Source organism: Eulemur rufifrons, chromosome 7 (genome assembly GCF_041146395.1).
Source record: "Eulemur rufifrons isolate Redbay chromosome 7, OSU_ERuf_1, whole genome shotgun sequence".
Classification (NCBI taxonomy): Eukaryota; Metazoa; Chordata; class Mammalia; order Primates; family Lemuridae; genus Eulemur; species Eulemur rufifrons.
The window spans coordinates 1,259,495-1,287,091 of NC_090989.1; the positions used below are offsets into that span (position 1 = coordinate 1,259,495).

At 66.1% G+C, this 27,597-nt stretch overlaps 2 protein-coding genes across 8 annotated transcripts in view; one reads left to right on the plus strand and one right to left on the minus strand.

The window, feature by feature from the left end:
* Nucleotides 1-493: 493 nt before the first annotated feature.
* On the plus strand, nucleotides 494-20,385 carry SLC19A1 (solute carrier family 19 member 1). 3 transcript variants are annotated; one of them, XR_011233979.1, is made up of 6 exons: nucleotides 494-548; nucleotides 6,395-6,633; nucleotides 10,649-11,399; nucleotides 11,636-11,828; nucleotides 14,257-15,199; nucleotides 18,928-18,990. XR_011233979.1 is itself a non-coding variant. In XM_069474895.1 (6 exons), exons 2-6 carry the CDS (start codon nucleotides 6,448-6,450, stop codon nucleotides 19,255-19,257), a joined length of 1,602 nt encoding a protein of 533 aa, XP_069330996.1. In that variant the 5' UTR covers nucleotides 494-548; nucleotides 6,395-6,447; the 3' UTR covers nucleotides 19,258-20,385. The 3 variants fall into 3 exon arrangements, 2 of the variants coding, with proteins under 2 accessions (XP_069330996.1, XP_069330997.1); XM_069474895.1 differs by having other exon boundaries at nucleotides 14,257-14,398; nucleotides 18,928-20,385; XM_069474896.1 differs by lacking the exon at nucleotides 494-548 and adding an exon at nucleotides 3,414-3,431 and having other exon boundaries at nucleotides 14,257-14,398; nucleotides 18,928-20,385.
* A 974-nt stretch (nucleotides 20,386-21,359) lies between these two features.
* Nucleotides 21,360-27,597, minus strand: part of COL18A1 (collagen type XVIII alpha 1 chain) — a 90,892-nt gene continuing 84,654 nt past the window's right edge. Inside the window, exons 36-41 of one of the 5 annotated variants that reach the window (XM_069474890.1) lie at nucleotides 27,076-27,204; nucleotides 26,283-26,315; nucleotides 25,355-25,600; nucleotides 24,722-24,919; nucleotides 23,913-24,028; nucleotides 21,360-23,024 (exon numbers count right to left, since the gene is read on the minus strand). In XM_069474890.1, coding sequence (XP_069330991.1) covers nucleotides 22,814-23,024; nucleotides 23,913-24,028; nucleotides 24,722-24,919; nucleotides 25,355-25,600; nucleotides 26,283-26,315; nucleotides 27,076-27,204 — 933 coding nt within the window. In that variant the 3' untranslated portion in view covers nucleotides 21,360-22,813. Of the gene's footprint in view, nucleotides 23,025-23,912; nucleotides 24,029-24,721; nucleotides 24,920-25,354; nucleotides 25,601-26,282; nucleotides 26,316-27,075; nucleotides 27,208-27,597 lie in introns of all 5 variants that reach the window. The other 4 variants (XM_069474894.1, XM_069474892.1, XM_069474891.1 and 1 more) reach the window with 4 other exon arrangements.

The window sequence follows — 27,597 nt, forward strand, 5'->3', positions numbered from 1 at the left end:
TGGCAGGACCAGGTCGTCCACTGCGGCGAAAGGGAAAGGTGCGTCCCTGCTGAGCCTGGCGGGGGCGGGGGCAGGGGTGGTGGTGGTAGAGGGAGGGGCCGGGGAGGGGGCGGAGCGGAGGGCGGGGAGGAGGGCAGAGGGAAGGGCCAGGGACGGGGCGTGGCCTGGGCGGTGGAGGGGGAGGGGTGGGAGTAGGGCGGGGCCAGGAGTAAGGGGCTGAGAGCAGGGAGGGTCCTGGGGGCGAGGCCGCGCGACCCGCCCGGGGAGACTCTGCCCGAGGTTCGGAGCGCGAGCGCTGGCGTGTGTCCGCGTGGCCGTGCGAGCGGGGACGCTCACTGCCTGACGCGGCCACCCGCGCTGTGGGCGCGCTCCCGCGGCTAAGCGCCCGCCCCGCCCCTCCGGGAGGCGTGGCCACACGAGGCGGTCTCCCCCGCCTCCCGGCAGAACCCGCGCCCCCCGCTCGGCCTTGTGGGTGCTGTAGTCCTAGCGTCCGCGTGTGCGCGGGGCCGGGTCCCGGAGCCGGAGCGCCGCTGCCCTGCGAGCTGCCGGTACGGGGAACGGGGCCGCCGGGGCTGGCGAGGGCGCGTGTCGGAGGCTGCGGGGTGTCTGGGGGGCCCTGGGATGAATGCGGGGGGCGCGTGTCGGGGGCTACAGGGTGTCTGCGGGGCCCTGGGTGAGTGCGGGGGGCGCGGGCCGGGGTCTCAGGATGTCTGCGGGACTTTGGGTGAGTGCGGGGGGCGCTGGCAGGGGTCTGCGAGGTGTCTGCGGGGGCCCTGGAGTGAGTGCGGGGGGCGCGGGCCGGGGTCTGCGGGGTGTCTGGGGTACCTGGGTGAGTGCGGGGAACCGGCCAGAGTCCGCGGGGCCCTGGCTGAGTGCGGGGCCGCGTTGGCATGGTTGGCTCCATTCATGCAGGCTGGGCACCCTGGGCGCACGGTGGCAGAACCACTGTGGCGCTGCAGGCTTCCTTCCGCTAACTACCCGCCCCAGGCGGCTAGTGGGGGCTGTGAGCGCGTCCCCTCCCCACCCTGGCCTGCCCCCCGCGTAGCCCTGGGGCGCCGGGTCCCTCCCCTGGGACTGGAGGAACTCGTAGACGCTTGTTTGCTAGTTCGCTGGAGGAACTCATGGACGCTTGTTTGCTAGTTCGCGCTCAGGCGCTGCTTGGGCGGAGCCACCTTCAAGCACGTGCTGCTTCGGGACTGCCAGGGGGTTAGGAGAGCCCTGGCTGAGCCACGCGTGGGGCGGGCCCCTGGCTTGCCTCCAGTGCCATTGTCGCCTGGCCAGGAGCTGTGTAGGTGCAGGTGTAGGTGCAACTTCCCCTTGGATCAGCTCTTGGCACTGTTCCAGCAGAGCGAACAGGCGGTGATGTCAGCGCCTGGACAGGGCCTGCCAGCCTTGCCCTGAGTGGGTCCTTCCAGCATGGCCACAGCTGGAGAGCCCTCTCCCAGGGGCTGTTCACATCATCCTGGGGCGCCTGGTCTCAGGACACGGGTTGAAGTCCAAGCCAGCCCTGAGCTAACTACAGAATGCTTCCAAGGTGAAGGTGGGATAAGGTCCTTGGAGCTGTGTGCTGGGTGGCCATCTAAAGGGGTGGTCTCCCCCCAAGGAGACTTGAGGGTCCCCCAAGATGGAATCAGCAGAACTGAAGCCCCTCTGGCCCAGTGGACCTGCCCGCGCTCTCCAGGCCTGGGAGCCCAGGCCTCTCCCTGGCTGCCTTGGTGTGGGGTGCTGCATTTGTACCGCTGATGGCCTTCTTTCAGGGGGGGCTTGGGTAGATTTTTGTAACTCCAGATATTCCAGTCATGTGTGCTGGACAAAGATAGGAAACAGAGTGGGACAGCCGGACGGTTTGCTTACACTCTTAGGAACACTGGACTTGTTCATCTGAATTGGGGAGGTGCGATGATGTTTTCTTTTTTCTTTTTGTTACTAGCAGCTGTTCTGAAAATGTAATGAACCTTCCTGGTTAGCCTTCGAGTAGCCAGTTTAAAACACAAAATGATGCGTGGTGCTTGCTTTGTGTTGGTCTTGCCATCCCCAGCCTCCCTGGGTGCTGAGAGGACAGAGCGGGGCAGGTGCTGGAGGGTGGCCAGAGGGGACAGTGGGGCCCGGGACTTGGGGGGCTGCTAGAACCTTCTCCTGAAGGCAGCTGGCCTCGGTCCTGCCTCCAACCCTCCTGGCCAGCCGGGGACTTCCTTCCGCTGCCTGGAAGAGGCCTGAGTTGCACAGGGCCGGGCTGGGGTCTTCCAGCCTCCGTTTCCTGCGAGCACAGGTCCAAGTTCCCCCACCTTCTCCTGGAGTGTGAGCTCGGCTGGGCTGTAAGTCTGTCGTAGCAACCAGAGGACCCCGAGTCTCAGTGGCGCTGACCACTGGTCACGGGATTACACTCACCTCACGTGAGCCGAATAAACTGGCAGGGAAGGCAGACTTGAGGCCGGACCCCCCACCTGGCTGTCTCTAATCTCAGCCCCTCGCAGGTGGTGGCCAGGGCGGCTGCCCCAGCCTGTCCTCCCACAGACTGCAGAGTAAACAGGGCTGGAGGCCTGCCCCCCTGCTTTGGGGTTGCAAATTGCTGTCGTATTCAACATTTTTTCCATTAGTGACCAACATTAAAGTCGGATTTCAAGTTGAGACCCTGGATTTTTGACCCCTGTTGCTGTGTGACAGCCAGTGCTCCTGGGACGGGCCGAGTTCCTCCCCAGGGCCTGTCACCTGCGCTGGCTCACGTCTCAGCTGCGCTGTCATTTGGCTTGTAGGCTCTGGAATCGGCAGCCATGGGTCTGTTTTCAAAGTTTGTGCAGCTGGGTGTCCAGCAGTGCTGGGAGAGTGTGGGAGACGCACGGAAGAGACGCACATTCCAGCCTCCTGTCCCCAGGAGGTCCGCTTAGTTCACATGGATGATCCCGCCTGCACCGTGGCCTTGCTGTGGCCCCCGCGGGGCAGCACTGCCACGTGGGATTGCCCAGAGGCTTCCTGCGCCCGTGTCGGCCTGGGTGCCCCGCAGGTGCCTCTCTCCCCGGGGAGGGCTCCTGGAGGGCTGCTCCAGGACCGTGCCCCCTCCCGAGGAGCTGGGGAAGGGCCCTGCATGGACGGGGGTCAGGTTTTTAGAATAACACTTGGGGAGACCGGGGCGTCTCTCGGGGTCTGGCACCATCCCTGCTTTTCCTGATCATGTCGTTGCTGTTGCCACCTCCTCCCCGCGGGTCCCGTGGGACGTGGGTGTAAAGGTCCTCTTGGGACAGGCAGGCCGCCTTTGTCCAGAGCGAGCGCCTCTTGGCTCTTGTCCTAGGAGAGTGTGTCCCTTGTCCCCTTTCCCGAGCAGGGAAGGAGCTTGCGTTCCTCTTTGCATGGACCTGGTGTCACTTGGGCCTGTGACTGCGCCCCCTAGGTGCTCAACATCCCTGTGGGACCCCCGAGGCGTCCCTTCCCAGCAGGTGTGTATGGAGATGCCCAGGGGGAGGGCACTGCCCAGCAGGGGTCCTTGGAGGTGCGTCCTGTCCTGTGTGTCGTGTAGTGTCATGGAACCCCGGGTGAGCTCTGGAGCCCTGCCTGGGCCCTTAGCCCCTTTGAGATCATGTGGTCCGAGAACAAAGCGGGGCCAGGGCCCCGGCGGGCCTCCCTAGCCTGCACCTGGATTGCAGGGATGGCGGCCTGTAAGTTGGGGAGCTTGGTGGGGACCCTGAGGATGGGCTGGGCTGGGTGGGGGTGGAGCTTGCAGGAGGCTCTGTCTGGGAGGCAGCTTTGGGGACCTGAACCCTGAACCCCAGCTCCTCTGCTCCCCATGCCAGTGCTGGGTGTGTTGTGGGGCTCCCAGCGTCTGGACCAGGTCCTTGTTGATTTCTTCTGGGGAGCGAGGCTCCTCCTCTGTGTCATAATCCTGGCGGACAAGCTGGGCTGCTTGCTGGGCCCCGGTGCCTCACAGTGCCTCGGGCTGTCTGGGCTGGGGCGGGCGGCCTGCTGGGGCCAGTCAGACTGGCTGTTCACGGGCCTTCCTCCCCGCAACGCTGGGAGTCCTGACAGCAGCCTTTCCAGGTGTGGTGGGTCACCTGCCCGGGCTCACATGGCCTGCAGGTGACTCGGTGGGGCAGGTTCTGGATGAGCTGTGCCTGCTGCGTGGGAAGCTCCACCTCCGGGTCTCTGCAGCCCCAGGAGTGAGCGTGCCTCCTGCTGGCCTCTGGGACTTCCTAGACACCAAGGAAGGGAGGTGCTACTACCTCTGGAGCCGGCGCCTTCCAGAATAGGGGGCTGAGAACACCTGGGCCCTGGGGTGCCGTGGACTCGGTTAAATCCTTGACGGCTCAGCCTCGGCCGGAGTGACATAGTTGGGGTGAGAGTACAGTTGCTGTGGGCGTCCAGCTGGCCGACGGGGCCGGTGAGCTCGAGGTGAGCCCCGGGGCTGAGCAGGGTCTCCCTGGGGGTGCAGTGCGGGGTGCTCGGCTCTGCCTGTGGCCTCCCTGGGCGTCAGGGTCGCTAACCTCCTCCCAGCTGCCGCCCAGGCTCCCAGGGAGCTGCGGGAGGCCTCAGCTTTGTCTCGGCTGAAGCAGTGCGCGGCCTGTGCGTGCCTCCCAGGCCTGCCTGCTGACTTTCATTCCAGCCTGTGAGGACTTGGTGTCACTGCTGCCCTCGGTGGAGGGCACTGTCCCATCGTCTCCCCTGGCATCTCCTCCCCTTGGAACTCTCTGGAATTTGTGGGGCTGGGGTCCTGCCCTCCCCTTCCTTGCAGCCCCCACCGGCTGCTGCTGCTCTGGGGCTTCACAGCTGGAAGCCTGCCCACTTTCCCTTGTGCAGATGTGAGCGCGCAGGGATTGGACGCTGGGACAGTGCTGACGGGTCCCCGCAGGCCACCTCTCTCGTACGCCCGTGTCAGGTGGGCGGATTTCGGGAGCACTTCCAGCCTGCGTGGTCTCTCAGCCCAGGGGGCTAAGTGCCGAAAATCTGGGGTGACTGTCCCTGGACCCCCAAAGCTGGCCCCACGTCTAGGGAGTTCTCCGTGCCCCCTGCTTGAGGGTCGGAGGGGCTTCTCCCTCCGCAGACGCCCTGGCCAAAGCCGAGCGGCAAGTCGTCCAACCCCGCGTCAGCCCAGTGTGCGCTGTGCGCGCTGCCCTCGGCGTCTGACCCCACCAGGGCCTACCTGGGCCTGGAGGTCAGCCTGACACAGGCCAGCGGGACAGGCCAGCTTGGTGTGAGCCCTTCTCCGCCCGCCACGCGGCTCTGTGGCAGCTCACTGTCGGCCGACTGAGACAGGAACAGCTTAGCGGAAGAGCAGCACCGGCTACAGCGACGCAGGTGTGAAAACAGGCCGAGGGTGACCTCGTGCTCGGACGAGTGGACGGGGTTCCTGCGCCTGCTGGAGCGGGCGGCTGGCGGGTGACAAGGGCACTCACCTGCACCCGACAGCCTTTCTCCTGGCAGAGTCAGGTCGGGGCAAGGGGCTGGAGCAGGGTCCTCTCGGCCGCCTGGCTGCTGCAGCTTCACCCAGAGTCCCCAGGGACCCACGCGGCAGCCCTGAGGTTGGGCTCAGGTGGCCTCATGAAGACAGGCCTGTCATGGGGGCTCCCTGGGGAATGTGTCACGCCCATGTCATGGCTCCCATTACTGCCCCTTCTCTCTAGGGGAACCTGCCTCTCGGGACTGCAGGTCCCTGGGCTCCAGCTGGGCCTCCACTCTGTCCCGTCACCCTGTCCAGCCCGTCTTGCCCCCAGCTGCCCTCAGCCCCTCAAGGATACCCGCCCACCACCCTCCCTCCACCGAGGGCTTCACCCGCCTGCGGCTCCGGGAGCTGTGTCCCCCGCTGTGTGCGGGATCTGTCCCCAGGGGCCCACGGGACATCGCTAGGTCTCTGACCTATAGCTTCTGCCACCTGTCGCTGGTTGCCCAGGGTGTGGCCAGGTGTGTGCCTGACCTTCTAGAAGGATCTGTTCCTACCTGCACCCTCCCTGGGCCACCTCAGTGCCACAGAGCAGCAGCTCACACGTGGGCTGCCCGGGCCTGTGGGGCGAAGGGCCGTGCCCAGCCCAGCAGCCACAGCGCCCGCTCCCGCTCTGTGAAGTGAGTCGGGTGTGTGCCCCAAACCCTGAGTTTCAAATTTTGTTAATAAAGTGAGTTAATTAATTTGGCTTTAATTAACATTTAAATAGCCCCATGTGGCTGGACGCTTCTGTCAGCCTTGGAGGTGGTGACAGCTGGTCTGGGTGGCTTCCGGATGGATACAGGCTCCGGTGACACTCAGGTTGGCGGTCCAGGCTGAGGCCGGGGTCTGGGCCTGTGCCCCGCCACCACGCGGGTGTTGGCCGCTGCCCGAGTGGCGGGAGGACCCTTGCCGCCAGCTCCTTTCTGGGGAGGGCGGTGCGCGCAGGCTGGCTGCCGAGCCACCCTGACTCCTGGCTCTTCCTTCCAGCGGGAGTGTCCCCTGCGTCTCCGCCAGGGCTGCGTGTGGGCCTGGGCAGCACGATGCCCTCCGGCCCCGTGGTGGAGAAGCAGGCGCCCGCAGAGGCCGGGCCGGACCTCGAGCTGCAGTCGTGGCGGTGCCTGGTGTTCTACCTGTGCTTCTACGGCTTCATGGCGCAGATGCGGCCCGGGGAGAGCTTCATCACGCCCTACCTGCTGGGCCCCAGCAAGAACTTCACCCAGGAGCAGGTGCGTGGGCGCCAGGGTGCGGGGCTGCCGCAGGCGGGTGGGCAGGGAGCGGCGTCCCAGGGCGGGGCTCCTCTCTGACGTGTGAGCCCCCAGGCTGGAGACGGTAAGTGGCTGAGTGAGCTCACGGCGCCCGGGGAGCTGGCTGGAGTCCCCCAGGTCCCTGAGGGAGCAGGGTGGACGAGGCCCGCGGTGCGCGGTGCGTGGTGCACAGGGCCCGGCCGGAGGCGCTGGCCCCCAGCAGGGACTGAGCTATTTGCCTAAAGAGATTACTGAGGGACTTTTCTTTTTACTCAGCCGCAAGGACAAAGGGTCTTAGTGAAACCTTACCATTAAGGTTCTGCCCAGTCAGGGTCCCTAAGGCCACACGAAGAATGGGAGCAGTGACAGGCCGTGTCTGAAGCAGTTTCCTTCTCGAGCTTGTCGTGTGTCCTTCCACACAAGGCACCGCCAATCAGAAGGAACATGGAAGGCGTTTGTTGCTAAAGCACTTTCCCAGGCCGGCGTCCCAGCCCTGGTCACCCCCACCCCACCCGACCCCCTTGTCCTGAGGACCTGGCGCTGGCTGCCCCCTGAGCTGTCCTGGGCCTGCTGGGCCTCTGTGCCCGAGTCGGTGTGGCCGGCCTGCCCCGGTTCGCCCCGCGAAGCCCCGGCCCCTCCTGGCCTGGAGCTCGGCCTCTGCCCGGCTGGACCCTGGAACTGTGGCGTTGCCGTGCAGACAAGGAGTGTCCTCTCGGATGGGGGAAGTGCTCCCTGCATGACCAGCCCACACAGAGTCCAGAGTCCAGAGTGTGGCTGTGTCTGATCCCATGGCCAGCGCTGACCGCCAGAGCCGGATCTCTTTCCAGGCACGGCCGGGGCTTGCCCTGGCTCCCCGTGTGGGTGGCGGGGCGGGGGCTGGAGCCGGCGGGGTTGTGTCCGTGTCCCCTCTCGGCAGCGCCTCCCACCCGAGCCAGTCCGTCCCTCGCTCATGGACAGGCAGGGGCTGCTCTGCCCCTAAAGGAGGCCACCATGCTCCATTGAGGTTATTTATAGAGCAAGCACATGTGGGAAGCTTCCAGTGAAATAGGAAAATCAGGAAGTCTCTGTAGCAAAAATGCTATAGATCTCATCTGCCTGCTCTCTCATGCTGTACACTCACTGATCAAAGAGCAGATTCCAGAAAGGAAGCCATTCCACCGGGCCCTGGACGTCCCCCGAGGCCCGGGATGCAGGCGGCTCCGGCCACCGCCTCGGCCCCTCTGGCTGCAGGAAAGGCCTGGCCGGGCGGGCAGCCCTGCCCTGCTGGGCCTGTGTCTGGGACGTGCACACACAGAGTCCTAGGACACGTCTTCTGCAAGTTGCTGCCTGGCCTAAGTTGCGCCTATGGGGTTGGACCGCAAGGCGCTTATCTGGGGGTCACCGAGGGTTTCCAGCATCCACCCTGCAGGGGACGCTTGGTGCAGGGACTCGCAGCACCCTTGGGCTGCGGTGGCCCTGACGGCTGGCCCAGGCTGACCTTCTGGGGCGACTCCTGCTTCCCCACAGTGCTCGAAGGCGGGTGTGGACGGTCGCGCTGTGAGGAGCAGGTTAAGGAGCTGGTTTCCTCGCCTGCATCTGCCGTCTCTCCCGAGGCAGGCGCTATTCTCCCAGACTGTGGCCCTGGCTGGGCCTGGGCTGGCTGTGTCTTAGACACGCTGTCGTCCTTCTCCTGGGGCATGCTGAACTCGGCCAAATTACCCTGCGTGGTTTGCACTGTGAGCGCTGGCTGGGGGGCCTGCTCCCCACCCTGAGCTCGCGGACCTGCGCCTGCAGGGGGCCGAGGTTCGCCGGCGCACCCGGCCTGCGACCGCGAGGAACTGGGCCCTGTGGTGGGAGGCGCTGCCCCCCCCAGCCCCCGAGAGCTGGCACAACGGCGCTTCCTGACCTGGTCCCCGGCCAGGGGTTTGGTGTGAGCCAGTCAGTTCCCGTTGGGTGCCCTCCTCCTGTGACCTCCTGTCCCCTCTGCCGGCCCATGCCCGGCCCCACTGCGTATCCTGCCCACCCTGGGGTCTCGCCTGCCTCCCCTCCCCCGTTAGAAAAGCTGCTGCACAGGGGCCGTTTGGGCCTGGGTTGGGCGCAGCTCCCTGCACGGATGCTGGGCGCAGGCAGGAGGTGGCTGTCCTTGTGTCAGAGCTGTGGCCGCCCGACAGATGCCCCCTGCCCACTGGGCCTTTGTGGGTGCCTCCCCCAATGGCCTTCCAAGTGGGACATAGGTCACAGCCCTGGGCAGAGCCTCCCTGCCATCCGCCTGCCAAGTCTGAGCAAACTGGAGCAGGCTGTGCGGCGGGGCCCGCGCCATGGCTCCCGGGGGCACTGAGGGACCGCTCTGCCCCAGAGGCCGCGGCTGCAGACCCCGCCTGGCTCTGAGGAGTAAACCAGGTGGAGTCCATGCAGTCCCTCTCCAGGGGGCTGTGGGCTCTATGGAGACCCCCACCTGGGCTTTCCCGTGCTGACTCCGGGCTGGGGGCAGGAACTGTGCCCTGGCCACGGGTGGGGTGCCAGGCCACAGCAGTCCCTGCACCTGGGGGTGGGGAACCCTGAGGTCCTGGGAGGGCTCGTGCTTCTGAGCTGCTGCTCCCTGAATCCGAGAGGTCCATGGCCTGACCGTCCCAGCGGGAGTTCCTGGGCTGGCTGTGATGGAGTCTCTGCGACCGAGTGCGCAGTCGCCGGGAGGTCACTTCAACATGGGTGTTTGGTGTTCCCAGGGTTTTACCGTGAACGTGTGCAGACCCTGCTGCCAGGCCCCAAGTTCTCTGACCCAGCACGGAGTGTCCCAAAGGTCCTGACGTGAGAGGACGGGTGCTGGGCGGCCTCTGGTGCTTGGTGTGGCTGGGCCACAGGGCCTCTGGGTTGTCCCGGCTCCCCTGAGGACGCAGGCTCAAGGGCGGCGGGGCACTCGGCTGTCCCAGGTGGGGCCTCCGGGCGGCCGCTCTCCGAGCCTGTGGAGGCTTCTCAGCTTGTGGGTTCCCTGACCCCCGGCCCCACTCTGGGATCCTGCTCACCAGATGACCGCGATGGCCGGTGGCCAGGCCCCAGGCACATCAGGCCACAGAGCAGACACGAGAGTTGAGGGACATGCTCACCAGGGGTCCTGGCCCTCTGGGACGGTGCACGGGGAGAATGCTGGGGTTGCTGCTGGTCAGGCCTGCGTCGGGCTCAGTGGCCTGAGCAGGCAGGAGCTGAGGGAGCCCGGCAAGGCCCGGCTGGCTCACCTGCTGCTGACCGCAGGGTGGCTCCCATGTCTGTCCCCCAGAGACCTGGGCCTGGCACAGGTGGGCCCGCCCTGGGAATGTGCCCAGCTGGACCCAAGGCAGCCCCTGCCCGGGCCCCCGGTGTGTCCTGGCCCTGCCCAGCCAGCCAGCGGGGCACAGGGTGCTGTCCCTGAATGTGGCCTGGGCCGTGTCCTGGGGTGCTCTTCCTGCTCCCTGCTCCCCGGGCGGAGACCTTGCTCTGGGACGAGGGTGGTGGGGAGTGCAGCCTCCCTTCCTTCCTCACCCTCCTCTCCTCTGTCCTCTGCTCCGTCCTCTCCCGCTCCTCCCCCTCCTGTGGTGTCCTGTGAGCTCCATCTTCCCCGTCTGCCCCTATCTGGGCCTTTCGTTGGACGTCCCCTGTAGGACCGTGGGTGGCTCATGCGGGGGGTGGTGTATCTGTTATGGCTGTTTTCCATGCTGTTAGATTTAAGATGAAATCAAACTATATTTTATCCCATTAAAAGTAAATGAGCCTTGATTGACATGATTAATGTGTGGTTAATGATCATTCCTGAGGTCGCTGCAGGTTTCTGTGGGCGCACACTTGCCCGCCTGGCCGAGCTGGGTCTAGTGGCCAGTGGGGCCGGGCTCCTGGGTTTCCCAGGCTGCCCAAATGGACCCGAGCCGCTGCCGTGTTCAGAGAGGACGCTGCAGCGGGACCAGGGCTCCTAGGGAGGTGGGTGGGGCAGGGGCCGTGCCCTCAGTGGCACGGATGTCCCTAAGGCCTGGCGCCTGCCGGTCCGCAGGTCACCAATGAGATCATGCCGGTGCTGTCCTACTCGTACATGCTGGTGCTGGTGCCCATCTTCCTGCTCACCGACTACCTGCGCTACAAGCCGGTGCTGCTGCTGCAGGGCCTGAGCTACGTGTCCGTGTGGCTGCTGCTGCTGCTGGGCCGCTCCGTGCTGCACATGCAGCTCATGGAGTTCTTCTACAGCGTCACCATGGCCGCGCGCATCGCCTACTCCTCCTACATCTTCTCCCTCGTGCGCCCCGCGCGCTACCAGCGCATGGCCGGCTACTCGCGCGCCGCCGTGCTGCTGGGCGTGTTCACCAGCTCCGTGCTGGGCCAGCTGCTGGTCACCGCGGGCGGCGTCTCCTTCACCACGCTCAACTACGTGTCGCTGGCCTTCCTCACCTTCAGCCTGCTGCTCGCGCTCTTCCTGAAGCGCCCCAAGAGGAGCCTCTTCTTTAACCGCGGCGCGCCCCTGCGCGGGGCCTCGCCCTCCGAGCTGGGCCCCATGCGCCCCGGCCTGGCGCCGCCCAGGAAGCTGCCGGCCGCCTGCAGGGACTTTGTCCTGGCGCGCATGCTGCGGGAGCTGGGGGCCAGCCTGCGCCTGCCGCAGCTGCGCCTCTGGTCGCTCTGGTGGGTCTTCAACTCGGCCGGCTACTACCTGATCGTCTACTACGTGCACATCCTGTGGAACGTGGTGCGCCCCGCCACGGACAGCGCACGCGTCTACAATGGCGCAGCTGACGCCGCCTCCACGCTGCTGGGTAAGCGGCCTGCGGGGCTGTCCCCTCCCCCCAGCCTGTCCCCGCCCCGGGCGCCGCCCCCTCAGCCGGACCCCAAGCGCCTCCCACCTAGCCCGACCCCAGGCGCCTCCCCACCCCCATCCCGGTCCTGGGCGCTGTACCCCGGCCCCCCACACCCCTGACCTCCTCCCTCCAGCCCACTGTCCCCCGTACCCTGCTGCCCCGCACCACCGACGGCCGTGACGCCCCCTCCCCAGGTGCCATGACGTCCTTCGCCGCTGGCTTCCTGAAGATTCGCTGGGCGCTGTGGTCCAAGCTGGTCATTGCGGGCATCACGGCGGCGCAGGCCGGGCTGGTCTTCCTCCTGTTCAGTTCCTACAGCATCTGGCCCTGCTACGCCGCCTTCGTGCTCTTCCGCGGCTTCTACCAGTTCCTCGTGCCCATCGCCACGTGAGTTCCGCCGGCTTCTGCGGGCAGGCTTGGGGGGCTGTGTGCTGGCCACCGGAGCGGCCCCTGTGCCCCTGCCTGTGTCAGCCTCCGGGGCTTTGGTGTGACCTGCGTGCTGGGTGTCCTGGGTCCTCCCTTCACCAGGGCCCGCCTGGAGTTGACGGGGTCCCCTTGCTCTCCTGGGGCCCACGGGTGCCCTGCGGCTCCTCCTGCTTTCCCAGACCCGGTGGGGCTCGCACCGTGCCCTGCTCCGAACACCACTGTGTACACCCTCTCCTGAGACCACGCCTGGGCCGGGACGGTGTGCACCCGTGTGGGGGTGCCGCACTCACGCGGACACACAGTGATAGGTCACACACTGTCGCCCACACACTGACACACACACCCACGCAGACACATCACACGCTAACACACGCTCGTACCACAGTGACACACCCACACAGTGATACAGCACACTGACATGCTCACGCCACACGCTCAGAACACACTCGCGCTGGCGCACGCCACACACACAGGCCCCCCGACCTTCTCCCCTCCCAGGAGGCCTTTGGCCCAACTCCCCTCGCTGGGCCTCACTTCCCGGGGCGGGGGGAGGGGCTCCTGGCCCGGCCCCTCCCCACTGGCCCCTCCACCCTGGGCCACACTGGCCTGGCGCCTCCACTCTGGGGCCACACTGTGGCCACACACCCAGCAGAGCATCTGTCCCCTGCCTCCTCCCCCTGAGCTGGGAGAGTGTCCTCCAGCATCTGTCCCCGAGTCGCCCCCTCTGTTGCTTGGTGGCCTGGCCTTGCCTACACATGGCTGCCACCACGCTCCCCCGTCCTCTGCACGTTCCGCCCACAGGAAGCCTGGCGCACACCCAGCGTCCTTTCTCCCCTGCCCCGAGCCACGTGCGCTGCTGGGGCCGCTCCCTGCGGTGGGCTCGCTCCATGGTCCCTGGGCTGTCACCACCCTCCACCTGTCGGGGCCCAAGGCGTCCCCTGGTGGGCTCCCCTCTCCTGACCTTCGGCACCCTGGAGAGGTGCTGGGGCCTCCTGCTGGTAGCCGTCACTGTGAATGTGTTTGCCAATTATGAAAGTTACAATCACCCATCGTGAAGAGGTGGAGCCGTGCAGGGGCGAGTGAAGAGGAAGGCGGACGCTCGCCTGCAGTCCAGCCTCGCTGGTCCGTCCACGACGCTGAGACCTTTTGTCTCCACATCTTGACCACGGCCCTCGGCAGAGTCCCACCGGGAAGGGCCCCCAAGGAGCGCAGGCCTTGGACGGGGCTGCAGGACACGCGTGGGCAGCTCCCTGGGTGGAGCCAGGCTCACCCTCCGGCTGTGGACTCAGTGGCCACTTTGTATCTTTGGACTCTTTCTGGGATGTTCTTTCATTTGTCTGTAACGTGCTTCCCTCTGTCGCATCTGCCGGTGGCCCTCCTCGGCGTCAGCGTCGGCCGCGTGTCATGGCTTGCCCTTCGCTCCACCGCGGGGTTTTCAGAGCACCCCGAGCTTCCCGGAGCTGTCCTCACTGTCCCCGCACCCCTCTCCTGGGTGTCCGGTCGCTGGGGCTGTGCTTGCTCTGGCCGCTCCCTGCCCCCGCCCTGCAGACCCCACTGACCCCGCTGTCCCCCCTGTCCCCCAGCACCTGCAGGATTCTTGCCCATTTTCGTTTTTCTTCAGATGAACTTTAGCACATTGTTTTTGGTCCAGTTATTTATTTATTTTTTAAAAGTGCTTGGGCTTGTGCCGGGCTCTGTGTGCAAGTGCTGATTTCCTGGGGGAGGATCAGGGGTGCGGCACCCGTCCCTTCCCGGGAGGTGCCCGCCAGGCACGCCCCAGCCGCGCTCACCCCGGAGTCCCAGGTCTCACTGCGCTGTCCCGCATTTGTTGAATGTATGTGAAAGATTTTTGTTCCGGACTTTTCTGTCTGTGTCCACGGGTTCTTCTGGTGATTTTCTGAGCCTTTTCATGTGACTGTGACTGGGCCTGTCCCAGAGCCACCTGGGGACCTGCCTGGCGTCTTCCGGGCCCGTGTTCCTGAGGCTGGGAGACCCCGTGCGGGCTCAGCACCCCGAGCTGAGTTGGGAAATGCCCCAGGTCTGCCCTGGTGCCCACATGACTCACCAGTGACGGCCCACGCCCAGCCTGGTGCGATGGGTCAGAACACAGTCTCGCGTTTGCACAAAGTTATCGAAAGTGATTGTGTGTGTGTCAGGTGCAGACAAACGTGAGTGAGTCTCGGGTTTAGCCTTGGGCCCCTCCCAAGATGCCTCAGTGTGTTTGTGAGGATATTCCCACATCTGAGCGCCCCTGGCCGCAAGCATTCTGGACGAGGGGTTCTCCACCTGTGCTGGCCCTGCCGAGCGCGTGGCAGGTCCCAGCGTGGCCCCCGGGCGGCCGCCTCTCCCTTCCCCCGCAGGTCTGACCCTGGTCTGCGTCTCCGTTCAGATTTCAGATCGCGTCTTCTCTGTCTAAAGAGCTCTGCGCCCTGGTCTTCGGAGTCAACACGTTCTTCGCCACCATTCTCAAAACTGTCATCACGCTCGTCGTCTCGGACAAGCGGGGCCTGGGCCTCGTGGTCCACTCGCAGGTGAGCCCGTTGCGGGTTTGTGTCCTCGGGAGCGAAGCCACGGCTGGGGTCCCTGCCAAGGCCTCCTGGTGCCCACCCGGTGTGGGGTCCGCCGTGGGCTGAGGGTGCAGAGGGCAGGCCCAGGCACCTCCAGGAGGACATACTGGCACGGCGGAGCAGGTGGCTCGCTCGCGGCGGGCACCAGGTCGCGTGGGGATTTCCCAGCCACTACCGCCATGGCTGCCCCGTCCGTCATCTCCGCTCTGCGCCTGCCGGGGTGCAGGCCTGGTGGCCGGAGCCCGGGTTAGAGCACACCTGAGCTTGTTCTCTCCAGGGAGGAGGACCCGGTGGGCTGCTTGGTTGCCGCGAGGGGCCCTGTCCAGGTCCCCTCTCCCTTTCCCACCCCTCGGGGTTTTTGGTGCTTCTGGGAAGAGCTTGAGGTTCCCATTGGCTGTGTGGTCGGGGACACTCACAGGCTTGGCTCCCGGGTCCCAGCCAGGCGGGGATCTGTCTGAACCAGTGGAGTCAGCCGGGTGGTGGGTGCAGCGGGCTCCTCGGTGACTGCCCCGCCCCCCAGGCTGTGGCTGGACCGACACCTTGGCCGGCGGGACGAGGACTTTGTCCACTGGGAGCCCAGGTATCGCTGGCAAGAGGCTTGTCAGGGCTTGTCCTCTGAGGGTGCCGAGCGGGCGGCTCCGAAGTTCAGTGTCGCGTCTGCGTGGCTGGGAAGGAGGCACAGGGCAGGAAGAGGCGTCCTGGTTCCCGGGGCACAGACTGTCCCGCAAGGAAGCTTGCCCTGTGGGGGTTGGAAATGCCCTTCGGGTGAGGATGGCAGCTGTTCTTGGTGTGAGGGGACGTGGCACCGGAAGGCCCGTGTTGACCCGGCACGTGCCCGGCGTGGGCGGGGTGTGCAGCACCCGGCTGGCTGGGAGGAGGCGCCCCCGTCTTGGGAGCCCCGGCTGTCTCCTGCGCCCACACAGCAGTGGCTACCCATGTGTATGGCGGGAGGAGCCTGTCCCAGAGACCCTGGAGGCCCAGTATGGCCCCCACCACGCAGGCAGGCCTGGCCTCTGACCTGCGGGCCCTGACCCTGAGCACACACCCTGCCCCCAACCCCCACCCGGAGCTGCAGGGGCCCGAGGGCTGGCCGGAGGGGCGGGAGCCGCCTTCCCACAGGGCCGGCCCCGGGGGCTCCTTCCCGTCCCCGCTGGCCCCGGCCCCAGGCCCTGCCCCGAGGGACCGCGGGGAGGCCGAGGCAGGTTCTTCCTGCATCATGTCACATCAACAAAGATACACCGACTCCTCTCTGGCTGGTTTTATTTGTGGGTCAGAAGGTGACTCCGGTGGGGGGGCGTTGGGTCCGTGCCCAGGGGTCCTGGCGGGTCCAGAGAAGGGTGTAGCCGCCGTCATGCCCCCCGCCCCACTGCCGCGCTCTGGGTGTCCCCGTCTCGTCTCGTGCCACCCCGAGCGGGAGAACAGCGGGGACGGGAGTCCGGCTCAATAGGGCAAAGCCTGGGGCCGGTGGGAGCCGTGCTGGGGCACAGGAGGCCGGCAGGTCTGGGGCGTCCTGGGTTTGTTTAGTACATTAAACTTTATTTGGGGGTAATTTCAACTTCACATGCAGTGTAAGAACTAATACAGAGGTTCATGTGCCCAGTTTTCCTGACGGTCACATCTTACGGGTTTGTAGGACGTCACCACCAGCACGTTGGTGTACTGTCAAGTTCCAGAACATTCCATCCTCGCAGGATCCCCGGTGCTGCCCTTCCACAGCCCACCTTCCTCCCAGCCCCACCCCCTGACCCCTGGCAGCCACTGAGCGTGCCCACCGTGCGCTGTTATCTCAGGAGCGTTCCCTGCACGCCAGCTCGTGTCACCCAGCCTTTGTGGATCGGCCTTTTTCTCTCTGCGCTCTTCTCCGGCGGTGGCCCTGGTTGCTGCGCTAGCAGCTACTGTCCCCTCGTGCTGCCGGGCGGCATTCTGAGGTGTGCGTGTAGCGCCGCCTGTTTACTCACCGCTGAAGGACTGTGGGTTGTCCCCTGTTTGGGGACATCACAGATGAAACTGTAGCAGACGTTCTTGTGCAGGTTTTCGTGAATGTGGGTTTTCACTTCTTTGGGACCAACGCCCAGAGTGCGGTCGCGGGTCCTGTCGCGGTCGTGTGTTGTTTTCCACGGTGGTTGCGCCGGTTTACGTCCCCAGCGGTTTACGTCCCCACCGGCCGTGGTGAGACCTGCCCGGCCCTCAGCATGTGGTGCTGTCGTCACTGGCTGCTGTCGCCGCTCCATGGGTGTGTAGCGACACCTTGTTGTGGTTTAATTTGCGTTTCCCTGATGGGTTCTGGCGTCGGACGTCTCCCCACCTGCTTGCTGGCCGTCGGTGTGTCCTCGCGGGAGTGTTTCCTCAGGCCTCTGCCCCTCTTCCGGTCCAATTGCTCTTGCCGCTGGGTCTTGAGCAGTTTGTGTGTCTAGATATTAGTCCTTTGTTGAATGTATATGGTTTGCAAATGGTTTTTCAACTCTGTAGCTTGTGTCATATTCTTAATTTCCATGAGCTCTGATTTAACGATTTTTTTTTTTTTTTTTTACGGCTCATACCTGTGGTGTCAAGTCTAAGAACTCTGCCTGCCCTAAGTTGAAGAGATTTTCCCCAGTTTCTTTACACAGGTTTTATAATTTTACAATTTAAGTCTGTGATACATTTTGGGTTAATTTTTATGTAAGGTGTGAGGTTTAGGTTGAGGTTCACTTTTTTTGGCCTGTGTGTCCATTCGTTCCAGCATCATTTGTAGAAAAGACTTATCTTGCCTCAGTTGAACTGCCTTGGCACATTTGTCAAAAGTTGGGCATACCTATGGGAGTCTATTTCTAGTCCCACGGGGGCTAAGGCTTTGTGCGTGGTTTTTTTTTTTCCCCAGTCTGTTTTTTGTGGTTCAGATTGGGCAGTTTCTGTTGTTCTATCTCTAGTTCAGTGATTGATTTCTCTGTCTCTTCCATTTTGTTGTTGAGACTATTCATGGAGTTTATTTTGGTTATTGTATCTTTCAGTTATAAATTTTATTATTCCTCCTATTTCTTTGCTGAGACAATTTTTTCGTTTGCTCCCAACATGAAAGGTTTGGTTTTCTCACTGAAGCGCGTTCATGGTGGCTGCTGTAAGGTCTTTCCCCGGTAATTCTGACGTCTCTGTCTTGGTGTTGGTATCTGTCGATTGTCTTTCATTCACTCTGAGATCTTTGTGGTTCTAAGGATGCTGAGTGATGTTTGATTGAAATGTAGGCGTTTGGGGTATGATGTTACGGGACGGATCTTATTTGAATCCCCGTTTGGCTGTTTCTCCTGGCGCAGCTGCAGCAGGGAAGGTGTGTCTGGCTGTAGCCAGGTGGGTGGAAGTCCAGGCTCCCCACTCAGCCTTCGTGGCACCAGCGTGCGTGGGGTGAAAGTCCAGATGCTCCGCGTGGCCCTGTCCGACAGCAGCCGCCAGGGGCACTTGGTGCGGGTGAGGTCTGGGCGCCGCGCTCCTTGCTGGCGTGGGCGGGTGGGGTCCGGGCCTTTCCGTGGTGTGTGGCTGGGGACGGATTCCCCGCCTGCTGGGCTGCCCCTTCCTGGTTCCTTGGCTGGGGACAGCGGCTTGTGCTGGGTCTGTCGGCATTTCCAGCTTACGGGCTTCTTCGGTTCCAAAACTACGCGGCAGAGAGAACAAACCTGGGGAGCAGCACCAGGTCGCTCCCTGGGCCAGGTCCCGGCTGGTCCTCGTGCCTCTCTGCACCTTCCAGAGCCTTCCGTGTTCGTTCCGCAGTCTCAGGATTTCAGTTGTGCGCCAGCCCCGTCTTCCTGGAGGCGGCGTCCTCGCAGGTTCATTTGCTGTTTGCTTTGAAACGAGCTTTCCTGGACGGGCACCGGGGGACGGGCGCCGGGGGACGGGCGCCGGGGGACGGGGCCCGGGTCTCGCGTCTCGCGCAGGACTCAGGCGGGGCTCTGCCCACAGGAGCCCCAAGACCCCCGGCCTCCTGGACCCTCTGGTGCGGGGATGGTGGGGCCCCGCCCGGTGCAGGGGAGGTATCAGTCCCTCCCGCCCTGGCTGTGAGAGCCAGGAGGGGCGTTTCCTTTTTGTCATCAAGGTGCACGTTCTGCCACCAGGGTGGGGACTGGCTCAGCCCGCAGGGGCTGCAGAGGTCTCCACAGTGGGCCTTGGGCCTAGGGAGTAGCTCTCTTCGCCTGGTTCCACTGGTGGAACCTTCTGGCACTCAGGCATGTCCTCGTACCATCTCAGCAGCCACGAGGACGCAGCCCCACGAAGCATGGCCTTGGAAGCAGACCCTGGAGGCCACACGGAGGCGGGCTGCGCACCAGGGCTCCAGGGTCTCTTGGGAAAGAGGCAGGAGGCCCGCGTCAGGGCCGTGCCAGGCATGGCCGGAAGGGGAGCCGGTGCCCGGGGCTTCCCCGACCCGGGGCAGCACCGAGCTGGCGGAGGGAGACCCCAGGGCCACATCGCGGGCGGAGCTACGGCTCCGAGCTGGCCCGAGGCCTCACCGGGCCCCTGTGTTCCAGTTCCAGGTCTACTTCCTGTACTTCCTGGTCCTCTCCGTCCTCTACCTCCTGGGGGCCGTGCTCGATGGCCTGCGGCACTTCCAGCGGGGCCACCAGCCGCTGCCCCTGGCCCAGGAGCTGAGGAGCCCCCTGGAGGAGAAGGCCACGCAGGGGCTCAGCCTGAAGGATGGGGACCTCGGCAGCCCGCAGCCCTCTGCCCCGCCACCTCTCCTGCCACCGCACCTGGAGGGCAGCGCCTGGGCCCCTGGGCCGGCCTCTCAGGGGCAGAGCCAGCCTGCCCCGGCCCAGCCCACTCTCCTGCCCCGGCCCAGCGGGCGGCTGGCCTCCTGATGCCAGGGGCGCCTTCCCGCTGCGCTCCTGCCCCGACCTGGGGCTCTGACCTCACACGCGTGGTCCCCAGCGTGGACCAGTGACTCCGGGGCCCCTGGTGCCTTTGCTTGTGACCCTCTGTGTGTGCCCGCCTAGTGCCCCGTGGGCCGCCTGCCTTAGTGAGGGTCCCTGGCCTCAGTTTGCCACGCGGCTGGCCCCCTGAGAACCCCTCCCCAGCCCTGCCTCACCCTGGTATCGGGTGCCTGTTGGGGACACGCAGAGCAGCTGCCTGGCTGTGCCGCCCCGTCGGGCCCTGTGGGCTCCGGCTGCTGCTCTGGCCTGGAAGAGGCTGGCTGGGTCCTGGTGTCCACCAGGCCGTCCCACCTCCATCCCCTGGGGAGGCATGAGGCATGTCCCATGTGTCCCTGGGGGCTGGTGAGGTGGCCAAGATGGCAGCCAAGGGGACGCCAGCCCCATAGAACATCCTGGACCCTTCAGGGCAGCTGGGAGCCTGGGCTCCCCGGGCCGTTTCCTGTTCTAGGTGCTGCGGTGTTGATCCAGGTTGATCTTTGTTTTGTTTTGTTTTTTAACATGAAATGAGGAACTGTGTTTGGCTTCTCTGTTTCTGCGGGAGAAGCTGTCTCAGGCTGCGGGCAGACCCGTCCCGGCCGGCGGCCCTGGTCCTGGGCGCTGGCTCCTCCTCCCGCCGGCGGCTTCAGCCCCGGGCCCTCTTGCTGACATGGGTCACCACTGACCTGCGTGTCCTTGGAGAGTGGGTCACACGCTCACGCCAGCCAGGAGGACTGGTCCCTGTCCCCGTGGACACGCCCCTGGGTGTGCTCAGGCCTGGCTGCCTTCCTGGGCCGGTGCTGGGGAGACGTGTTCCAGTGGCCTCCGGGTCTGGGGGCCATTCACGTGTCACTCGGAGATGGAAGACAGTCGGTCACACGAACGCTCTTCCCAAAATACATTAAACCAACCGAGAGACCCGAGTGTGAGACGGTGTCTGACTCTGGGCCGGCCTGGCCTGCCGGGTGGGGGCCGGGGGTCAGGGAGGAGCCAGGATCGGCCCAGCCTTCTCCCTCCCCGCCCCAAGCCAGGACCCCCCCAGGGCCCGTGGTGCCTGTGAGCCGCCTCCCCTCCACGACCTGTCCCCTCCACGACCTGTCGCTTGGGGGCTCTGGGCAGTGTCTGCACTTGGCGGACCCCAGTGAGGCGTGGCAGCTTGCAGCCGGCGCGACACGGGAAGCTGGGGATAGAATTTCTGGCCCAGGGGCCGCTGGAGCTGGCTGTGCCTGGGGGTCCCCCGGGTCAGCTCGGGTGAGCGGGGCGTCTTGGGGCACCCTGGGTCGAGGGTCCAGGAGAAGGATGGCCTGAGCCACAGCCCATGGTGTTAGCCAGGGGGACCACGGTCCCCGGGTGCGTCCCTGCTGGGAAGGGGCCCCGCTGGCAGGACAGCAGGACATGGTGTGTGGAGCCAGGGGCTGAGGGTGCGGGAACGCGGCACGACCACACCGTGAACCCCGTGGTCAGCCTGCAGCGCAGGGCTCGGCCCGGCGCCCTCACCCAGGGAGGGCCCTCTCACCCGCATCTGGGTCCCCCAGGGCCTGCGCCCCCCGCCCTGCACGGGCTCTGAGGTCGGCGTTGCCCCTGCTCCCCGGGAGCAAGCCGGGTGCTGCCCATGAGGCCTGCACGGCCCTCGGGTCCAGCAGCTGTGCAGAGAACAGGGTGCAGACCCCCCACAGGCTTCGAGTAGGAGCCCCGAGAGAGCATGTCTGTGCGTGTGCATGCATGCCTGTGTGCACACCTGTGTACACACACGCACACCTGTGTGCACCCACGTGTGCACACCTGCACGCACACACATGCACACCTGTACCCACAGGCATGTGTGCACACCTGTACCCACAGGCATGTGTGCACACCTGCGTACACACATGCACACCTGCAGACCTGCGTATACACATGCACACCTGCACACATAAGCACGCGTACACACTTGCATACACACATGCACACCTGTGTACACACACGCACATGTGCACACCTGCACTCCCTCGGCAGGTCCCGCCAGCTGGGCCGTCCAGGCACAAAAGCTCTGGAGCCTCATTTTGGGTAATTTTGCCCTCGTGACAGCAAAGGCTGCCAGCACACACAGCTCAGTGTCAAGGTCATTTTTATTTGGTGTCTGTCTGCACTGGCGCCACGTCACACGCGGTCACAGAACCAGCCCCACGGGTTTGCTGCAGTCCCGGGGCAGGTGCACGCCGGCCACCCATGTGCACGTCCGTCCACGGAAGTAACGCTGTCGCACAGACGCTGTCGGGCTTCGGCTGAGGACACAGTTCGGTGGCTGCTCTGCCCGCCAGCTCCCCAGAGAGGCCTGCGTGCACCCGAAGGGCCCCCGAGTCCCCCACAAGGAGAGCAAGGATGTGGGTTTTCTGGGAGACGGTCGGTGACTATGCCCAGGGCCAGCCCCCTGAAGTGCTGGTATGGACAGACGGTGGTGGCCCTCGCCCGCTGCTGTGCACCAGCCTTGGCCCCTCGCTGTGGCCGGCGCTGGCTGAGCGCCATCCTTGCCGGGGCTCCCGACTGTCCCCTTCACTCCCTGGGCTTCAGAGCCCGCAGCCGGCAGAGGTAAGCCCAGGACCTGGGGTGTGGGGGCTGGGGCCTGTGGGTCGGCTTGGGCCCCGCTGGGCGAAGGCAGCGCTGGGCATCCCCACCCTGGACGGGGGTGCCGGGCACAGGATGGGGGCCCCACACAGGAAGCTGCCACACCCCGACGCCTGGGTCCCTCGAAACTCCCAGCTTGGATGTGGCCGGAGTCGAGCTCTCCTGCTGTGGATGTGACCTCACGGGTCACTGGAGGCCATCGCAGGGGCCTGAAGACGGGCCCCATGTGCCAGGGTAGGCTGCAGGGAAGGCAACGGACGGAGTCTGGCCATGTCCCAGCCCCGCACATGGCACCGGGGACGGGCCAGAGCCTGGGGCCAGCAAAGAGGCGGGTGCCCCTTGCCCTGGTGACCTGAGCTGGCCTGTTCACCTCAAGGAGACGCTGGGTGGCCACGTGCCGAGTGTGGCCTCAGCCCCTGGTGCCTGGCCGGGGCTGGTCTGCAAATGGGCCTGGGCTTTGAGCACAGAGGGGCGCTCCATGCCTGCCGGGCGATCGAGGGCCCTTGGCGGCACCTGGCAGGCCCAGAGCCGCTCGTGTGCTGGGCGAGCGCAGCCTCCCGAGCAGGAGTCTGGAGTGGGCCTGTTGCTGCAATCGAGCCGTGGTCTGCTTTGGGCTGAGGCTCCACTTGGCGCCCCCGGGGTGACCCAGGCCAGGCCAGTGGGCTCCCGGGTTCCCAGGCAGGAGGGGTGGGTGGGCTCACGTCTTGCCATCAAGCTTCCGTTTTAAATTTTTTTAAAAATACACTCTTTGGCTTCCTTTTATTTCTCGAGGATTACATGAAATGTGAACTACACAGGGACCCCAGCCTGGTCCCGGGCTGCTGGCCAGACACCCCCTGTCCGCAGTGGGGCTTCCTCTGGCCCCCCACCTGTCCCCTCCGGCCACCACGTCTGGGCGCCAGGCCTACTGGGAGCCGCTCACGAAGCTGTTCTCGATGCAGAGCACGACGTAGGCACCCCGGCAGCTCGCGGCCTGCTGGCCCAGCAGCCTGCCTGCCAGCAGCGAGGACGCCTGGCCCGTGGCCTCGGGAGCCTCCGTCCGCCACGTCTCACAGTAGCTCTCTGTCAGCCGGCGCCCGCTGGGGTCCGAGCCGTGCCACACGCTCTTCTGGGGCCTGCAAGAGGCACCGCCGTCAGCCACGCCCAGACCTGCTCCCCGCGGGCCAAGGAGGGGCCCCAATCCCGGAGGCCACGTGGCTTCCCGGCTGGCTGCCTGTCCGAGGGGCTCCGCCTCCCAGGCCGCACCCCGCACCCCACGCCGCCCCTGCCGGGCTCCCCTGCCAAAGAGGTGCAGGGCTCAGCCCCGGTGCCTCAGGGGGGTCCTCCCAGCTGGGTGGGCCTGGCCCTGCCTGACAGAGGTGTCCTGGTGCCACCTGGCTAGGAACAAGCTCCGCCTGCCTGGGGCCAGCCCCGCCCTGCCCAACGCTGTCACGTCAGGGAGGAGGGTGGCCCTTGGCAGGTGCATCTCAGCAAGAGGATGGCCAAGGACCCGGCACCTGTCGGGGCACACCTGTGTGACACCTGAAAACACCGTTGTAAAAGCAGAGCCTTGGGGAAACAGGCACCTCACACCTAGTGGGCAGGGGCACATTTGGTGTGATGCCTTTTTGAGGGCATTCTGGCAATTTCTGTCACTGTTTCACACGCAAACATGCTCTCAGAATTGCCCTTGCAGTTCATCCTCAGTGAGTAAGTCACTGTGACGTCACGTGCAGCCCAGGGGGCTGGTTAGTCGTCACGGGTGCGCGGAGCCTGCCAGCCGTGGACAGGAGGGCCCGGGCGCCTGGGCTGGCCTTGGGGCCAGGCTGCTGTCAGTGGTGCCGGGGGTCAGCTCCGGGGAGTTTTCTCTAAGCTCTATGGATTTTATAATTTTCAAGTAAAAAGCCTGCATAGGATCAGTTCAAAGACTTGGGTGACACGTTGGGCGTCAGGAAGACGGCACATGTCACCCCTTCGCTGGGAGCTCTGCCAAAGCTCTGTGCCGCCTGCCCTCGGGGACCTACCAGGCCGGGTGTCTCAGGACGTCTCTGCCGTCGAAGGAGAAGATGCGGGCGCCGGGCTTCAGCTGGGCCTGGGAGCCCGAGAACAGGGCCTCCCAGCTGGGAAACAGCACCTCGTCCTGCGAGGGGGAGCAGTGTGGGCTTCTCGGTCCCCGGTCACGTCCCGCCCGAGGGACAGGGCAGGTGCGCCAGCCCAGCAGGGTGGCCCTGCAGCCCTGAGAGGTCCCTCGGCTGAGGCAGGGGGACCCCGGCCTGGGGTGGGCTGCGCCCGAGGCTGCCCGCCCCCAGCTCTGGGCCCCGGGTCTGCGCGTCCTCACTGTGGGTGCCGGGGACACTGTGCTCCCAGGGCACCCAGTGACACAGCCCGGTTCTCGAATGGGAGCCACAGATGAGGCCCCCTCAGGGGTGTTGGTGAGAGGGGCCGCCAGGCCGGGTGGCCCGGGGGATGTTTCCTGACCCCGGGCTCATGTGTGGGTTGTGTCCTCCCTGCCCCGCCGGGGCCACCCGCAGGAGCCCCTGGGAACATCCAGGTGGGAGGGGACAGGATGCTGGGAGGCACCGCCCAGGGTGCAGGGGCCGCGCAGGGACTTCAGGGGCGGCGCCGGGTGGGGGGCCTGGGGTGCGGGGGGGCTCCTGCTCGGGTTCTCAGCGGTGTGACCCACCCACACCCACTGGTGCCCGCCCTGAAGTCACTGGCTGGGGCGCGGTGGCCACACCACGGGGGCCTCCACAGGCCATCGAGGGAAGCCCCGGGCCGTGACCTCTGTGTGTGAGTGGGACCCGCCGTGGCCGCGCGGGACGGGCAGACCCACCCTGAGGTTGACGACCGGCACCGCCCCGCGGTCGGCGCGGCGCACGATGCTGTAGAGGTCCTGCAGCCGCGAGGACAGGAAGGCCCGGAAGGTGCCGGCCAGCCCCGCCGCCCGCGCCTGCTGGAAGCACTGGAAGTCGGCCCCGCGGATGCCGCGCATGCCGCCCGACAGCGGGCTGTTGAGCGCGACCAGGTGGAGCTGCGGAGAGGCCGCACCGCGTCAGGGGCCGCGTCCCACACCACCCTCACCCCACGCCGGCCCCCAGAGGCCCACCCCAGGGACAACTGCGGTGGCTCTGCCCAGGACCCCGAGTCCGGACGCCTTGGCCCAGGGCGGCACAGGTGGTGTCAGGGGCCACTGGCCCGAGAAGCAGCCCCCACGTGGCCCCCGCCCTCGGCCCGCGGGTCCCGAGCAGCGGCTGTGGCCTCCGTGCAGGCAGAGGCTCACGCGGTTCCCCGCCTCACAGCGGCTTAACTCGCGTGGGCAGCCACGGGCCACCAGCGCGCAAGTCCCAGGCCTGGCTGGCACTGCCACGCCGGCCCCTGCCAGTCACGCCCACCCACACCCCTGGCCTGGGGGCCTCTCTGGCAGCTTGGAGGGGCCACCTCCGCCACCGCCCACCGGGGCACTCACCACCGGCTGGAAGTCCTGGTGTGTGTGGGCGGGGGGGCCCGTGGGGCGCGCCGGCCGGAGGTGCACGTAGGAGCCGTGGTGCGGGGCTCCGGGGTAGGGCTGGGGGGCGGGCAGGCGCGGGGGGCTGGCCAGGATGTCGTCCGCGCGCCAGGGCCGTGCCGTGGAGTGGGGCTGCTCCCGCCGGGGGTACGGGTTGCTGTCGTGCAGCTGCACCACGGGGGGCTGCAGGGCGGCCACCTCGTTGTCCTGCAGGTCAGGAGGCCCGTGGGTGGCTCAGGCACTGGGGGTCCACGTCCCCCCCCAGGACGCCCTCCTCCTCCTGCACCCCCTGCTCCTGGAGGGCCAGGGCTGGGCTTCCGGGGGTGAGCAGGAAGCAGCGCCCTGCCTGGGGTGCCCTGGGGTGTGCAGGCAGGGGCTTGGGGGGGCGTCCTGCCAGCCCACAATGCCCCCCTCAGGCACCCCAGGCCCCACCACGCACGGAGGCCATGCTCCTTGCCGCTGCCCAGGCCCAGGGCCCCCGGCACAGGCTCCTCAGCCCGGGCGGTGGCTTCTACCCCAGAGGGTGCTGCAGGGCGACGCAGCCCTTGCTCGGGGGACTAGAAGGTCCTGCCCGCCCGCCCCGGGACTGTCCCCTGCCGTGCCTGGCACTCTGGGTGGGGAGGACAAACACACGCCTGTGACTTGGGCCCCAGGGAGCCTGTGGCCTCAAAGACACAGTTAGGGACACGAGGGTGGGAGTGGAGCCTGGGATGGCCAAGCTGGAGGCGCCACCGTGGTCTGCGCCCGCTTTCCAGGCAGGGGCCGACCGCGGGTCACACGCGGGGTTCCAGGGCTCCCGGGGACCCGCTGCTGCTCAGTAAACTGAGGCAGGACGTGCCCCTTGCGCCCCAACCTGCCACGAGTCTCCCAAACAGAAAACGCTCCTTACCGTCCCCCGCGGGAGTGGCGTCCGGGGCTCCAGCTGGAAGAGAGCAGGCGGGATTATCGCAGGACCCCAGCCCCGCCCCCCCCCCATGGCGGGGTCGTCAGGAAGCCGGATGCCACCGTGACCCGGGCTGCGCCCAGTGCTGCAGGGACCCGGGACACAGTGGGCACTGCCGGGACCCACAGCCTCTTCCTGGCCAGAGGAAGGGCCTGGAGCGGGGGCGGGGCGGGGCCTGGGTAGGTCAGGGCAGCCTGAGGGGAGGGGGAGGGAGGCGGGGGCTCCCAGCAGTTCAGGGGCTGCGTCAGCCGCAGATCAGAGGCGGCTCCGAGGACATAACCACTGTTCCGGCCCTGGGCTGCCTCCACCCGCCCCACACTGCCCTGTGATGCCAGGCCTCCCGCAGGGCCCAGGAGCAGGCAGGGCTGCCCACGGACACGCTCGCTCAGGGTGCTCACACCGCACCGTGCGGGAAGCAGGATGGGCCCCGACGCCCCTCGCGGGAGACCCCGAGTCCTGTCCACAAAAGTGTGCCAATGTCACAACAGCATGAGCCGCCAGAGTGAGCAAAGGCCACGCACACAGTGCGCTCATCTTCTAGAAGAGCCAGGGCCACCTTTTTGCAACAACCGAAACTGCTCATAAGGAAGTTTAATAAAAGAAAAGGAACTGGACACAGATCGCGAGGAGAAGCCCCGGCTGCCGTCCGCTCCGTCCCCTCGCGGGGCCTGGTCTCCGCCTGTGTCCCTGGTCCCGCGCAGTGCGGGAAGGAGGGAAAGCGTCCCCCCCCCCAACTCACCTGGACCTTCCGGAACCCGTTCCGGACCCGGACGTAGAGCTCCTCCCGCTCGGCCACAAACATGAGCCAGCCCTCGGGAACCTCGTGCACCTGGTCCAGCAGGGCCTGGAACGTGGCCCAGATCCTCACCTGCTGGAGCCCCAGACGCACACAGTGGGCCTGCTGCCCGCCCGCACCAGCCCCGCGGGGGTCCGCCCGGCCGGAAGGGACAGTGCCGCCCACGAGCCCGGACCCCTAGGTCCCGACGGGGCACGGCTCGGGCTGGCCCGGGCATTTTGGGGTGTCGGGTGGGGAGAGCAGGTGCGTGGATGCAGAGCCATCGACAGTCAAGGCCGGGTGGCCGCCATTGTGAGCAGCGTGGGGCACCCCAGCCCACCTGGCCTCGGTGCACAGTGGCCCATCCTCCTCCCTGGGCCCCCTCAGCCCCCAGCCACCTGCACCTCCACTGTGGAAGCCGCATCTCAGGGCTCCCTGTGCGTCTGCCCCGGGGCAGAGCCACCCGGCACTGGGTGTCTGTGGGCC

Coding starts and splice junctions, on each gene's coding strand:
- SLC19A1 (XM_069474895.1), top strand. CDS start 6,448: ATGCCCTCCGGCCCCGTGGTGGAGAAGCAGGCGCCCGCAGAGGCCGGG. Junction 6,634..10,648: donor AGAACTTCACCCAGGAGCAG/GTGCGTGGGCGC, acceptor GCCGGTCCGCAG/GTCACCAATGAGATCATGCC. Junction 11,400..11,635: donor CGCCGCCTCCACGCTGCTGG/GTAAGCGGCCTG, acceptor CCCCCTCCCCAG/GTGCCATGACGTCCTTCGCC.